Raw genomic sequence first — 16,054 nt, 5'->3', positions numbered from 1 at the left:
TATATGGTGTTAAATTTTAATGTCCTATTCCATTCCCACTGACCTGCTCAGTCTTCACTTTCATGTTTTTTTTCTAGTATTTGTTGCTTGTTATTCATGTGTTTATTTTGTACGTTAGATTTGTATTTTGAGCAGATTGATGTGCTCTTATTTAGTTTATGCTCATCTTTGTGTTTCCTTATTGGTAGCTGTTTTGGTTCTGTCATCTGTTACTATTAGTTTCCCTCAGTTGTTGCAGCTCCCACCTGCAACAGCTTCATCCCTAATCAACTTACCTGTTTCTCCTTCCAGTAATCAATCTTCTGAGTAAATATTCTCCTGCTTTTCATATGGTTGTATGCCATTGTCTCAAAAGAAATTAGGTGTTTTATTCCTCCTCTTTTGTCGTGCTTTTATAAAATAGAGCTGGAAATAAACCTAACTAAATAAAGCTTGTAGGATGTAGAACACTTCCTTTGATCAAAGTGCATGTCCAACCTTACATAGTTATGTAAAGCTGGCCTCCTATTTTAAATGTTTTTTTTTCATTTTTTAAAGTTTTAACACTCAAAGATGCAACTTGGCTTACAATAATACATGAAACTGCTTCTTCTTCAAAGGTTTAGGAGTTAGTCCTAATGCAGCCAGTAGGAAACACTTTTATTTTATGTCTCTGTGGTATTTGGAGCAAGGCTAGACAGACATGAAAGTCTTTGTGAGTGTGTGTTTGCATGGGGGGGGGGGGGGGGGGGGGGGGGGGGGGGTAGGCATGCGTGTGTGGGCGTGTACGTGCACGCACACACTTGTGTGCGTTGTCTTTGCAAAAGAAATAGTGCTTGACAGTGAAAGTAAGAAGTGGCACAGTGAGCAATTGGATCCATCATTAAGATGCATGGAAGAGAATTTTCTACCATCTCTTTCATTTAAAGCAGTTCATTAAAGCAGAGTCAACATGCATTAGTCATGGTAGATGCTGTAGCTTCAGGGGGTAGTTATGGCTGGAGAAGCAATGCTTCCAGAATCATGCAGTCTGTCATTATTGGAAGATTTTTAGAATGGAGAGTCAAATTTTACACAAAGAATAGGCCTAACAATCAACAGTCCTGGAATGTGTGTCTGTGGATGTTTGGGGTGAGCTTGTCTACGTCACATAACTGGGTAAGCTGCAGAGTTCAAACATGGTTAGAATCTCCTTTATTGACTCCTATTTGTCAGATAAACCGTCTTGGGCTATGTGTCCTATAGGTTTCCCAGGTTAACATGTTAAAGTATGTATCTCATAAATCATTCAGTCTCTCCCACTGTGAAGTAAATCTATCTCTGTTTTCTCCTGCTGAACAGTCATTCTGTGCCATTCCTGGCCCCCTCAGCCAAAAGTCTTATTTTATCTGCAAAATTATGAAGAAATCTCAAGACTCATTAGACTCAACCCACTCACTTCTTGAAGCACCAGCAGTTTTCATAAAGGTTAGATGAAAATAAGTTATTTTTGGTAGACACAGTTGTGGCAATGCAAATAAAAGGAGCATACCACCACTGGACTGTTAGAAGGCATATGGCACTCTCTCCAGCTGAGCGTATAACAGGTGTGAGGAGGATTAAACTGCGCTTCCTCATAGACAGTAATACTCTAGGGAGTCCAAATCAAGATATTAGCCATCATATTTGTGCCATGGAAGCATAATTAAGACTGCTGTTTTAAATGTGAGCAGTAGGGAACAGATTCCGTCTTTGGGAGGTGTGTGTCCCTGTAGCTTGGCCATTCCTTCCTGCGGTATTCCACTTGATTAGCATTTGAACCGGGACAATCAGCGAACAGAAGGAGAAGTAGTGAGCGATGATGTTGACTTTCTGCTCTGTTTTACAATTGTAGTATTTCTGTACTTTTAGCAATGACAGTGGAGAAAGTGAACAAAGATGTTCAGTCCATGTTGGCCACTCTTCCCTATATTGCATTAATATTATCAGCCGTCTGGTTCGGCATGCCACTTCTCTCTTTGCAGTGGAGGATGGTTGTTTACAGCGTAGGCAATTTCTGGTAAGCTTCTTAGCGTCAAACTGGTAAATTACATGTCAAGGCCAAATGTCAGCCATTTGGTAAAATTTAAAACCTTAATAGAGTCTATGCCTCCAGGAAGCAATCATTTCTCAACAGCCGAGAGTCCAGACCTTCTGGAAGAAGCAAACAGTGTAGGAGAAGGGGCTGGTTTTTATCAGACTGGTGTCCCATTTCATCTGGCGTAAAAGTAACACCACAACTCAGAAAAAGAACATGATACCAACTGTAAAACATGGTGGTGATAGTGTGATAATCTGGGGTTGTATTGATTTCAGAACCTGAAATACTTGCTGTGATAAATGGACAGTGACGTGCGGTCAGGGGAGGCAGGTGAGGCAGAGCCTCACCTGTAATCATGGAAAAATAATAATGATAAAATCATTTATATTGCTATTTTCACCCTGTGGTTTGTACTATACCTATTTTTCATTTAATTTAAAAAAGTTCAGATTATTTTTTCTTCAAAATCGCTGAATTTCTGCATTTTCCCATTCAAATGCTCGGAAGCGAAGCTGGTGAGGCAGCAGCGAGCTGAGCCTCACCTGGGATTGCGCAACTTCTCGCTAACTGCACTGGCTGCCATTCTGAGAGCATGTTCGCCAATAAAATGGCTAAAAAAACATTTAATGTATGAACTGATTTTCCATAATTTAACTTATGTATATAATGTACAGTGGTTTTTTTTGTCACCAATTGTGTGTGTAACGTGTTTCATGTGCTGAAGAGCGATCAAAAACGGCAGAGAACAGATTCGAGGTGAGGCAGGCAGTTCTCTTGCCTCATGGCAGGGGGCGCTCATGATCCCAGACATTGTGATTCCACAACTGCAGAGTAAGATACTGTAAGCGAGCTAGCCATGGAGCTAGCCATATAATAAGGTCAAGTGCAGCGATATATTTATAGTTTTCTCCTCTTACCACAGCAATTAATTAATAATCGCAAAATAATACTACAACAATACTACTGCAACAGACTGAATGTTCTGCTTTTTGCGTGGGAAATATTTGAGTGTTTTTTATTGTGTCGTTGTTGTCAGTTGCTGTGGCAACGAGTCTGTGCGTAGCTGCGCTGATACCGAGAGCGACACAAGACGTGGTTTTGAGTTGTACTTTAACGGGTTTCCCCTTCGCTGTGGAGCACAGCACGAAATGAATAATATCTACATGTCCAAGTTTGATTGAGTGAACGGAAATAGTCTTTTTGCCCTCCAGCGTTGTCCACATGCGCGTAATTTCCTTACGTAAACAATAACATGCAGGGGGTCTATATTTGTAAATCTGAATATGATTAAGTCAGTGCCTCACCAGCTATGAACCTCACCGCACGTCCCTGTAAATGGAAGCATGAATTCTGCTGTCTACAAAACAAATCCTAAAGGAGAATGTCCCACCAGCCGGCCTCCAGCTGAACCATAATGCATTGTGGCTTCTACAGTGAGGTTTCATTCTAAGAAGATGTGGTACACTACACCCCTCCAATCAAAGTTACCCAGTAATTTCTTACCTTTCTTAGTGGTTTGGTCTTGACAGTTCTCATAAGTGCAAGGTCCCCAAGCGCTCCACAAAGACACCTCACACTCCACAGGGCAGCTGATATGGCAGAGCTGTGTGGTATTCGGAGGAAGCCCCAAACACAGTTCACTGTCCACTGGCCGCAAACCTATGGAGAAACACAAACGATGAATGAACTAGCAGCAGTTGTGCAAATTCAATTACAGAAACAAAAGCACATCAGAAAAGAAATAGAACAGCAAAAAATATAAATATTATGACTAATCATTGAGGCATTCTGACTAATATAAATTAGTCTATCAACTGTACTTTCACACCAGAGTTAGATTGTCTTTTTTCTTTGTGTATTTCAGATACAGCCAGGTGTCAGTGACTCTCTGCAAGGTCACCAGACTGATGAATTATTCAAGCTGTGCAACAACAGCATCCAGCTTCATTCACATGCAAATTGCCATCCCCAAAGGTGTGTCCTTTAATAGTGACACTTAAGCATGTGTACATGTCATGTGTCCTTTAAACCACATGTAATGCTATAGAAAGTAATAAGTTAAATCAAGTAAAATGATTGGTTGCTCTTTTATTACCATCAAAACAAATGTCCCATTTCTTTACATCTTCCCATGGTTACTGCCATACTGCAACTGCACAGCCAAGAAGTGTTTGGTTTCTGAATTACTGTAAGCTCCTACTGCGACAAACTGGTGACCTGTCCAGGGTGACCCCGCCTCTCACCCGAAATGTTCGCTGGAGATAGGCACCAGCACCCCTCCTGACCCCACTAGGGACAAGGGTGTAAGAAAATGTATTGATGGATGTAAGCTTCTAACATTCTAGTACATCAACTGATCTGACCTCAGTTTCCTGTGCTATAAAAAAATAAACTCAGTTCTAATTAAATCAATCAGAAGTTATGCAGGGAGAATAAAGGACTATGTTTTCTAACAGTCTCATGCAAGAAAATATTTTTACATTAATATCTATTTGCATAGTGCCAGATCTATGGTCATAAAGATTTGTCTTTTAAACTAATGGTTAGTTTGGAATTTTCAACCCCAACTCCAATGAAGTTGAGACTTTGTGTAAAACATAAAGAAAAAAATTATGATAAGTTGCAAGTCCTTTTCAACCTGTATTCAATTGTATCCATTACAAGGGCATAATGTTTAATGCTCAATCTGAAAAATGTAATTGTTTTATGGAAATAGTCACGCTTTTGTATTTTGATGACTGCAACATATTCTAAAATAGTTGAGACAAGGACATATTTATCATTGTGTTCCATCATCATTCCTTATAACAACACTCAATAAGCCTTTGGGAGCCATGGAAACTAATTGTTGAGTTTTTTCCCCATTCTTGCTCGATGTAGAACTTCACTTGTTCAACAGTCCGGGGTCTCTGTTCTTGTGTTTTGCGCTCCACACACTTTCAATGAGGGACAGGTCTGGACTGCTGGCAGGCCAGTCTAGTTCCAGAACACTAGAACTGGAACTAGTGTGCTAGTTGCTGCAGGCTGCAGGCCTGTACCAGACTGACTTGCGGTCTGGTACAGGATGTCATACAGGATGTGGTAACATGTTGAAAAGATTATCTACTATTGTAGATTCCTTATCAGAAACCATAACTCAAAGCTAAATGTGAGCATTTTTATTATAGACACAAATGTTGAATTGAACCAGTAAAATTAAATTTTTTGTCAAAATGTGAAGGGTTGTGGAAAGTCAAACATTCCTCCCAAAATTTTCTTCATTAATAATGTTAAAGCAACAATAGACCCTTTGTTCTTCTGTACAACTGTGAAGTCTAACAAGCTTCTCCCCAACCTAGCACCAGCAGATTAATGGACACTTCCTCACAGACTGCCCTTGCTCTGGTATCTTCATGCCAGATGGTGTGCATTCCCATGTGCTGTGCTTCCAGACACAAATTAGGGAGCCGAGAGGCCGCCTCCATGAGCCACCTGCCAAAAATATCCTGGTGCCCAGCTCTGTTCCAGCTGAGGACTCATGGCATCACAGTGGCACAGCTGCTTTCCAGCATGTCATTTAATATATCATATCAACTAGGATGTGCATTGATAAGAGTGTGTCCATACACATTCATATGAAATTAATTATATCATTAAAACATTCATTTGTTTCCATAACTCAGTTCACTAAATAAAATGCATTGTGTAAATTATTTACCACAGAGTGATGTTTTCAAGCATTTATTTATAGTAATTATGGTGATTTTTCACTTTACAGTTAATGAAAATATGCCATTTAAAATTTGAATATTAGATTGCTCCACTAAAAATAAATTTTAAATACAGAAATGTGTCCCTAATGACAAGTTAAATTCAATTCAGACTATATAGCACTAATTCATGAAACGTCATCTCAAGAAATTAAGAATACTCGATATTTTGTGTCAAAACATCCTGCATGAAGCCCACATCTGTGTATGTCTGTAGGGACAGACACATGTAGTCCTTAACCTCAATGTTATTGATCAGATTACTCTGGTTCATTTGGTGGCTTGGTGACTAAGTTGTGAAGCTAGCTAAAACTGAATATATGGAGTTTTAGCCCTCACACAGGGCTAAAACTCTGTGTGAGGGCTCACACAGTCTGAAGAGGAGTTGAGTGGACTCCACTTGAACCTTTTACCCTGTGTGCAGTGCCTTTAGGGTTCCAGTAACCCAGCGTGCGCTTTTACAAGTTGTCTTCTTTTTATTATGGTTTTGGGAACTAATCAGCTGATGGGAAACCCCCATCACTTTCTTGTTGAACGACTGTGACATCTGCCGCGCTCTTCCTGAATGTTACAGTAAGACTGTGGGAGGGCTGAACAGTTAGATCTAGTGGAAATGTTTGCCGAAAAGAATAGAAATCAAGCAAACATTGTTGCTTCTTCTCCTTCTCTGTTGTCTGATGTCTCAGACACACCACCTGATCCTGGGAATCTCTGTCCTCCTACTCCCGTGGATCACACGGGAAGCCTTGCTTTCCTGTCTTTATTATTTGGTGTAATTTGTTTAAAAAATAAAATAAAAAAAAAACAGGGAAAAGGTAATACAGGCAACACAGTGAGTGTGTTGCCTTATGGATGTTGTGTGTCCCGCTGCCATTTGCATTGCGTTAGTATTGGTTTGGGTTAGGTTTGTGCTGGTTTTGTGCATTTTGGGGATACATTCATGTGGATCAGGTGTAGAGATAGTTTTGTACACTCTGATAATATTCTGCAGGTGCTCCTGGAGTTAAAAACGATTAAGTGTGCTAACATTTTCTCAAACTGTGAAACAGCTTACAAATGAAAGAACACTTGAATTATTTGACATATTTATGTATGAAAGAGCCACAATAATGATCTTATAAAATAACATAAAAGTCCCTGTGAGAGTGCTGAATATCCAAGGAGTCAATAATGAGAATTGTGTATTCATGACACCTAAACATTTGAGAAGGAAAATGGTTTAAAATAGGTTTGGTAGGTCCATGTTTAGTTTCAGCAATGATCAGTCTGGCTTTCTGTTCTCTTATTCAGCAGACTAAGGAGGACAAGCCTTTACAACATTCAAAAAATGAATGAATGAATCAGTTGTCATTTTTCCTTAAGGTGTCAAAACACCTTTAGATAAGCAAATTGTCACTTTTGTGGAAATATTCAAAGTAAGGTTAGGTTGCAGAATCCTATTACTTGTGAAACCTTGGCTGTGGAAAGGACAAAGGGAGGAACTACAAATTTCTGCTTCAAACAGTTCTAGGAAATTATTAGATTGTTGTATTTATGCATTTAACACTCATCATCAATTGGGCAATTTCAGTCTAAAAGACATTTAACCACTTTCAGACTATTGAAACTGGCGGTGCCTGTAATGTTTGAAAAGTGTCTTGAAAATGAGATAGGAAACATTTAGCATAAAGATGCTGCTCTATTTATTGCTTGGTATGACCAAATACTACCTGACATGATTCCATACATGGTGACAGGGAAAATGACAGACTGAAGGGAGGATGATGAACGTGAGCAGTAGAGCTGGCAGAGACACTTTATCCCACCTACACGCTTCACTCCTCCTTTTTCTTTTATATCTTCCTTTGACTCTGTTTCTTTTTGGCTATTGCTTAAAGCAGAATCTATTGAATTTTTACATCTCTGAATGCCTTCATTATTATCTTCTTGTTTCTACCTAAAAACAATCTCCATGACAACCACAAAAAAAAAATAGTATCTTGTTATGGTATGTCGACTTAGGCAGCAGTAAGGAATAAAACCCAGGAAGTTGCCCACCTCTGTTAACAGAATCAGCACCGTTGATTCTTGGCATGGAAGGCTGAAAATGAGCCACTGGTTGTGAGCATAAGATCTGAATAATCTCAGCAACAGATGCCAGTTTCACCAGCCAGATGGACAGAGACTTACTGTGTCAATGGGCAAGCTTCCAGGCCACTTCCAGCTCTGTGTGTTCAGCACAACCATTGATTTACTGGAAAATATCAATTTCAGTGCTTTCTTCACTGCACTGCACGCAACTCAAAACGCAAATGAATGATAATGTGGACAATATTTTAATTCCCTGTCCTACATGTGTCCAAAGAGATGAGCCATCGTTGCTAAGCTCATCTGTAACACAGTTTGTACATGTAATTTAAAACTGGTTTTAGTTTTTAGCTAATTTATTTCAAAATATTTGTGAAGCAGGACCTCTACAGCATCACATATTTGCTCAACTATAAAGTTGTCTAGTCTTGTTCTATTTGTTCTGTAAAACACTGGTAACCAGTCTACAGTACACCAGGATGCAGTTCAGATATCTTGATGTTTTATTTCTCTGCAGGTCAGTGAAAACTCATTCAGATTGGTTTGAAAGCATCAACATTAAATAATAGAATAAACTCTGGGTCTTCACTGATCCATTTCTAAAAGATGACCATGCTTTGATTTAACCATTTCATTGCATGGCTGTACTACACCCCATCACAGTGCTCACAAGTTCTTTCCAGGATTGTTCTTTAACTACACCCACTAACTCCACCAACTTGCTTGTCCAATGGAAGAAAAGACATCCTAATGCTGCTACCTTCATGTTTCATGCTGCAGACTGTGTGATAGGTTTCTATCACACAGTCTGCACACAGTCCCAAAGTGTTTTACTTTTAGGTCTAAGAGTTTGCTGTGTATGTTAACACTGCAGTGTCCCCTTCATGACTTCTGGAAAACTTTAAATGAGATGGTTTTCTTGTGTTTAGAAGGCACAGTACCTAAAGTGTTTAGAATACCACACAGCAGAATTAACTGAATATATATATTCAGTTAATATATTGAGGACCATAGGCTCCAAAAAATTAGGGGAGTTACCTTCTCTACTCCTCAGTGAACTGAGATTAGGTGGAGCAACAGCACTGGCCTGCACACAGTAGACCTCGCGTGTCTGGATTCCCCCTCCACACAAGCCTGTCAGGTTTCCACGCCGACGATCCTGCTGGCTCAGCAGCATGTCCACCCTACACTCTGTCCACTCTGTTGTTTTCCAGGTGTAGCTGATGACACATGAAGGCAGATGAAGAGTCAGATTGAGATCACATTAGCCTAAGCTTCATGTGACCAAACACAAAACTGTAAGAAGAAAAAAACACAATTATTTGATGCCACAAAATATATATTCTATGTTAGAACATGCTGCTGAGATGGACAGAGTCTGTGGCATATTAAAAACAAGCATTATGTTTTTTATTAGCAACATAACTTTAGCCCAAAATTATTTATATTCCTGGCAGATTTTGACATAAGTTCCTTTTTATCTTAGTCAGTAGAGCAAAGAAATCTTTTAACTCATATTTTAATTAGTCTTTGATGATGATCTCCAAGTCTTTGAGTTGGAAGGCCCAGGATCCATCATTTTAATCTGTAAAACCCTCCACTGATTTTCAGGTTCAAGTCAGCACTCTGGCTGATGCTCCATAACGTTATTACTTCTGGTCAGAAGACACAGGTTGTAAAATGAAAAGTTGTTCACTCACACAGTGCATGGAGGAACCGCTCCGTCCTGGGGGCTGCACGGCTCTTTTTCTTCAAGTTCTGGGCACTCCACTCCTCCACCGATTGGGAATTGGCTCACTTTCCTACTGCGACTGCGCTCCCCTTTCGCCCCATTGGGGTCGTAGCACTGCTTGGAGCAAGCTGACCATCCAGACCACTCAGTCACATCACAGTCTCTGGGAATCACGCAGGCCTGAAAGGTCACTGGCAGCATCTCCTGAGAACAAAGGCTGCAGAACAAGACAATGGTCAATTTTGATTAGGTGCTGCTGGTTATAAGAACACAACACATGATGTTAAGGTGTTGTTCAGGTCAACTGAATGAAATTTATTTTAAAAAACGACAACAACCAGTTAAATTTGTAGTGATTTCGATTTTCTGTGTGTTTATTTGGGTTCCTGTGTTCTGTTGAGTCTGTGTTGTCCTGTGGAGCCCTTGATTGAGTACAGCTGTTCCTCGTTTCCCCTGATTGTCTCCCTGTGTATTTAAACCCAAATGTGTTGTTCCTTGTCAGGTCCTTGTCTTATCAAGTCTGTTGTCAGTTGTTTGAACCAGTTGCTCCCAGTGTTGAGCCATTAACCTTCTGCTCATCTGTGCTGCCTGGATTATTGTGCTTGTTTTTCATTAAATTCATCATTTCTCAATCTACAATCTGGGTCCATCGCATCTTCCTCAACACCTCTTCACAGCAAATCGTGACAAAATTCTTGAGTCTGCATCTTTTCTCTGTTCCCTCTTTGGTTCTGCTTAGTTAAATTGTTTGCAGAATCAGTTGTGATTTTCATTTTTCAAACCCTTTTTTTGTATTTTATGACCATTCCTTTCACAAAATATAAAAGGATCTGTATTTATGGTGCAACAGCTTCAGACAGTAGAGGAAACATGTTCATGTTTCTAGTTTCAGTCAAAATATGAAATAAATAGTCTGATGGTATTCTGACCCCCACTCTAGATAACCTTGATCCTGTGCTATTTCCAACATAATACAGTCAATAGGTGTAACTAAGCCTCTTTAAAGCTTTCAGCCATCTGTCTATACAGTAGGAGGCTGAGAATGAGAAAAGGTCTGTGGTTTCTATTCTTTCAGACATAAGAAAATCTGTGGTAGGGCCATGGCTGTCTTAGGATGGAGTTGATTGTGCTCACTGGCCTCTTTTAGAGTAGAGCGAGCCCACAGACAGAATAAGGCCATTCATGTGGTGTCAGTGAGCATGGCTGTCTGACACCACATAAAATTCAAATGATGAATGAGTTTAAGGGGATGTTAAAGTTGAGCTTGGCACAACTTTCATTAAGATGCTGTAATACTGCCTGTAGTGTGAATGAATGTCATAAAATACTATTAAACATTCAAAATTTTGGACACACCCTAAACCCGCAGATACCAGATTTTGCGCCCTCTATCATACCATCTTTGAATGTTTAGACTAACTGTAGGAATGCTGAGTCTGCATTCTGCCATGAGAATGAAAACAATCGTACACAGAAAAATCATTCTTTCTAAAATAACAGACTTTGCAGAATAGTTAATACAACTATTTCTGTAGAGTTGGTGCCTTAACTGTAATTCAGTGCTGAATACCGACTCTCACTGGAGTAACAATTACCAGCAAGAGCTAGAATTAATTTATAGATATAAACTACCTGATAAAAATGACAGACTTTGTTAACTACACAAGAGTTACCCTTCTATTAATACTATCAGGTATAAATTTAATTTGTCTGAATTTGCATAACTTCCCCCTGGCTCTGATTGGTGATTTTTGCCTGGAAGTGGCTCATTTCTGCAGATGGCTATAGTAACACTGGGAGGAGGTGGAGGAGCTTGATATGTTTTATTTTTTGTTTTGGTTTTTTTGGGGGGGGGTTCACAGATTATGTGTTTTATATTATACTGTTGCAACATGGCAGTTGTGTAAAAAACATTTTTTTTGTAAAACGTACATATTGCAGCTTTAATGGCTGAAAATGAATCTTGATCATAATATTTAAAGAAGTCCAGCCTTTAAACATCCCCAAAAAACGCAAAATAATTTGTTGTATGAGAAATTATTTGTAACACCCTAAGAAGAAGGTGTCAGAACATGTAATACTACTTTTTTGATTTCCATCCATCCATTTTTTTATGCCAATCTCAAGCTTTCAGAGTTAAGGGAAACTGAAGCTTTTCCTAACAGTGATTCTACAAGTTAAGGTCCCTGGCCTACCCAGGATGTCAGCTCATTACAGGACAAATCAGAGACACACCATGCATGCACCTTACCCAGTGATCTATCACAAATGATTGTGGACTGTAAGAGGAAGCTGGGGAACCCAGAGAGTACTCACAATCCACCAACACAACAGAGAAAGTCCACAAAGAAAGACCCCAACCCAGAATTTGAATTCAGGACCATGTTATATGCTGGACATGGTATTCTGTGCCCTGGGTTATTGTTTACTTGTGCTATTTCTACCTGTGTTTGTTAATAGCTGGTAACACTGCTAACAATGCTAACATTGCCTGTGATGTCATCAACCCACCTCTGGAGATTTTCATTTGTGTTTCTCCCAGCTACAAAAACTTTAAAATTTAAATTTTGGTTTATTCCAAACAAGACAAGATTCTCTAGCAAGAGAAATGAAACAGGACCTATACAGATGCACATGCTTACAGAAAAAATGACATTCTAATCATTTGTACCTCAGAGCTTCAATGGTCCCACTCTTGTGAACACAGGTCACTTCTCTGGTTTGGTAGCCAACTTGCAGATCCCAGAATTTTCCTCCTGGGCGGTTCTGGCGATTCTTGTTCCTCTTCTTTTTGATTAGCTCTCTGGTCTCTGGGTCTTTTGTTTTCCCCTTTTCCCTTAATCTTCCTTTGCCTTTTTCTCTCATTTTCTCTTTTTTTGCCTTGTTTTTTATCTTTTTCTGTCTTTTGGGTCGGTCTGCCTGTCTGAATGTCTTGCCCTGTTTTCTGTTTGTTCTGACCAATTTTCTGTTGCTCAAGGATGGTTTGTTGCCATTTTTGGACATTTTCTCCTCACCTTCTGTGGACTTTATGTCCTTTTCTTGGTACTGTTTTTCATCATCTCTCATCTTTTTTCTTTCTTTCATGGACTGTTTGCTGTCTTCTCTGGCCTGTTTGTCACCTCCTCTGGATGGTGTTTCACCATCTCTTGGCTGTTTGCTGCCCTCTTTAGCAGATTTGTCACTTTCTCTAGATCTCTTGTTGCTCTCCTTGGGTGGTTTTTCAGCTTGTCTGGCTATCCTTGGCAAAGGTACAGAACAGGAGCCCCATGGTCCAACTCTGAGGCTGTAAAGGTTTTCCTCTCCCTCACACAGGCCAGGCTGACACGTCTGAAATTCAGTCAAATTTGGACAGGCAGACCCACCAAACAGTGGTGGTGCCAGAACAAAGCGTATCCGATTCCGTAAGCCAATCCCACATGTTTTAGAACATGAAGTCCACGGGCTGAACTCAGACACCACACAGTCTCGAGGACACGCTATGAGACAGGCCTGTTCCTGCCTTGGTTTAGGTTCAAAGTATTCACAAATTACGTCCTCCGCAGGCTCGCCATCAGATTTCTGAACACAGCCCACTTCCCGTGTCTGAATGCCCTCCTCTCCCCGTGTGCACACTGTTGGCCGCTGCACCCCAGCACTGCGCATCATCACTGGGACACACTGGTTCCAAGCACCCAGCTGCCATTCGTACAGATCTTTGTGCCAGTCACACACTCTGAAGCAGCTCTGCTGGTTGTCTGGCCTCTCTGACTGGTCACAGTTTGTATGGAGGGTGGTCCAGCCTTCAGAATGGGCGCACCATACTGCTCTGCTCTGGCTGCCGCCAGGTCCACACTCACTTCCCATACATCGTCCCCAAGGACCTGCACAAATGAAGGCAAGAACAGTCAGCGATACGTTAGAGAGAGCGATCATAGCTTTTGCAAAGCAAAGGGAAGATTAGTTATATGTGTTTTTGAGATATAGAATAGAAAACTTAATTTAATTCCTCATCTGCTATCCAAAGAGATCAGATGTTACACAAGCGGTCAACATAATGCAGCACTTGTTCTTTGGGGATACTTTAGTTCACCAGAGTTCCAATCAGTTTTGGATTATTAAAAGTTCTGACCTGATTCCATGCAGGAACACGCTACTCACTAAGAAAATTCAAACACTAATTAAATTGCAAAAGTGATTAAAATTATGTTAATTTGTGTTAAATAGAGTCAGTCTTTAACAACTAAGCCATTACCTTTGAAGGTAGTATGAACAAAGCAATTAAAATAGAAATATCAAGCAGCAGTTTGCAAATGTAAGCTTTTCTAAGCTGTGATTTGGGGTTTTACTCAACAAGGCCGCAATACAATGAATGTGTACCAGAAGGCTGCAGCTGCAAGCAGAGAGTTTGGATCAATACAAATCAATAGAGGTGGAAAAGAACTGGCCAAATAAAAAAGACAGCTGCAGCCTCAGACCTGGCAATGCTCAATGGCACTTCTTCCCCTCCTTCAGTGAGAATGAGGAAATAATTCACATAATAATTCAATTCAATTCAAAAATACTTTATTACTCCCAAAGGGAAAATAAATGTTGTTGTAGCTCATTAATTCAGATTCTTCAAAGAGTTATTGAAAATGGTGATGACTGTTGGCAGGTAAGATTTCTTCTATCGGTCTGTATTACAGAAGCCTCTGATTTCCACGATTCCAAAACATTCTCCTCATCAATTGTAGTTTTACATTTAACTTATTACACCTCAGGCCATAGGTTAGTATGATAAAAATCAGCAGTGAACTAAAGTTGTAAATAAAACTACAGATAAAAGTTAATGCTATAAGAAGCAATCTGTGCTGCACTTTTTAGCCACATCCAACTCTGTTAAAAGTGGAACACTTTTAAAGTCCTGAAGAATTACTTCTCAAGATATTATTGTTTCAGGAGCAGGCAGGTGTTCACCATCATTTCTAAATATGACACAGTTATTCCCTAGCTACTCATAAGAGTTAAAATTAACCTACTTACAGAAATATAAGGCACCATACAGACAAAAGACATTCCATATTTCCACTAAAGCAGTATTATTCTGTCAGAGCATCCAGCGCAGCAGCGAATGGATTAAAGGCCTGTTAGACCAAGCTGAGAGAAAAGATAATTATGAAATGATATACTTATATTAAACTATCAGGACACTCAAAGATGCTTTATGTGGAATCTGACATTCCCATTCACACACACAATAACACACTGATGATGGTAAGCTAATGGATAGTAGCCACAGAAGCGAGGCCATCGGCCCAAGGTGGGTGAAGTGTCTTGCCCAAGGACACAACAACAGAGGGATCAGGGATCAACCCAGCGACCCACCAATCACGGGTGGAGTCTTACCATCGTCATCATCATCACCCCAAAAGCATTTGGGTCAACCATCTGGTGGTTCTGGTATGCCCTGTTAACCAAACCCAAAATGAGAAGTACTCGTGAAGACAGAGATGGCAACTTGGAAAACCTACAGATCAATTCCACTTCTTTTTGAATGAACTTTAGAAACCTAACATAATGCTGCCAGTAATGTTTTCTCATCTTTTTGTCACCTAGACTGCTGCATGAACTCATACAACCTCATCAATTTCTTGAAATTTAAAGGGAAATAGAGAGAAGCAGAGGAGGAACATTTCTTCATTCTTTTTAAAAATACTTTACTCTACATGACATACATGACGAAAATAAAACCTGAACAATGTATATTTATATATGGGTTTTTGTATTCCTCTATGCAGCTGTCAGACCTCCCACCTGATCATCTGTACTGGTTTCAGTTGGTGAAACTGTTAGACCAAGCTGAGAGAAACGCTGCCTCTGTCTTGATATTTACAGAGATAAATACTTTTAGCTTTTAGATATAAAGGTGAAAGAAATGAAAGATGGCAGCAGGCAAGCTATATTCCGGTGCTGAACACATCAGTGATAAAAAGACTGAAAAGGTCGGGAGCAAAAGAAATTATCTGAACTGACAGACACCCTCATTTATTCAGGGAAAGTTTTGTGTGTTTTGTTACAATGAGACAGAATGACTGGTTTCAGCTGTAAGTAGCATCAAGAGTGGAGTAAAAAGTCTGCAGGCAGTTCCAACCATCACTTAATGTAAGCACTGAGTAGAGGTCAGCAGAGAGAACGCCTCAGAAGTGTATTAGACAGCCTAAGTGCTTGTTGGGACTGCATGATGTGATGGGTGATGCTGTGTGTGAAACAAACACTCCATCTATGGAAGATTTATGGGTTCTATGAAGGCCTGAACCTCTACTCATAATGATCATTTTTTTAAAACAGACAGGATTTACCTCTAAAGAGTACTTCAGTCGCTTTACTTGATCTGCATTGATATTCCATCATTTTTCCATCATACTATGTGGAACACAGTTCAAGACCAATAAACTGACAAAGAAACAAATGAAAACAGAAACTATCAATTCCCTCACTTGTTCCCATCTT

General features: G+C 39.9%; 1 protein-coding gene across 1 annotated transcript in view; it reads right to left on the bottom strand.

The window, feature by feature from the left end:
- Positions 1–16,054, bottom strand: part of thsd7aa (thrombospondin, type I, domain containing 7Aa) — a 97,091-nt gene that overhangs the window by 41,664 nt on the left and 39,373 nt on the right. Inside the window, exons 2-5 of the mRNA XM_032581556.1 lie at positions 12,258–13,446; positions 9,555–9,803; positions 8,893–9,074; positions 3,542–3,697 (exon numbers count right to left, since the gene is read on the bottom strand). Coding sequence (XP_032437447.1) covers positions 3,542–3,697; positions 8,893–9,074; positions 9,555–9,803; positions 12,258–13,446 — 1,776 coding nt within the window. The remainder of the gene's footprint in view (positions 1–3,541; positions 3,698–8,892; positions 9,075–9,554; positions 9,804–12,257; positions 13,447–16,054) is intronic.

Source organism: Xiphophorus hellerii, chromosome 13 (genome assembly GCF_003331165.1).
Source record: "Xiphophorus hellerii strain 12219 chromosome 13, Xiphophorus_hellerii-4.1, whole genome shotgun sequence".
NCBI lineage: Eukaryota > Metazoa > Chordata > Actinopteri > Cyprinodontiformes > Poeciliidae > Xiphophorus > Xiphophorus hellerii.
The sequence above is the reverse complement of the archived record's forward strand: the minus strand, read 5'-3'. Positions and strand labels throughout refer to the sequence as shown.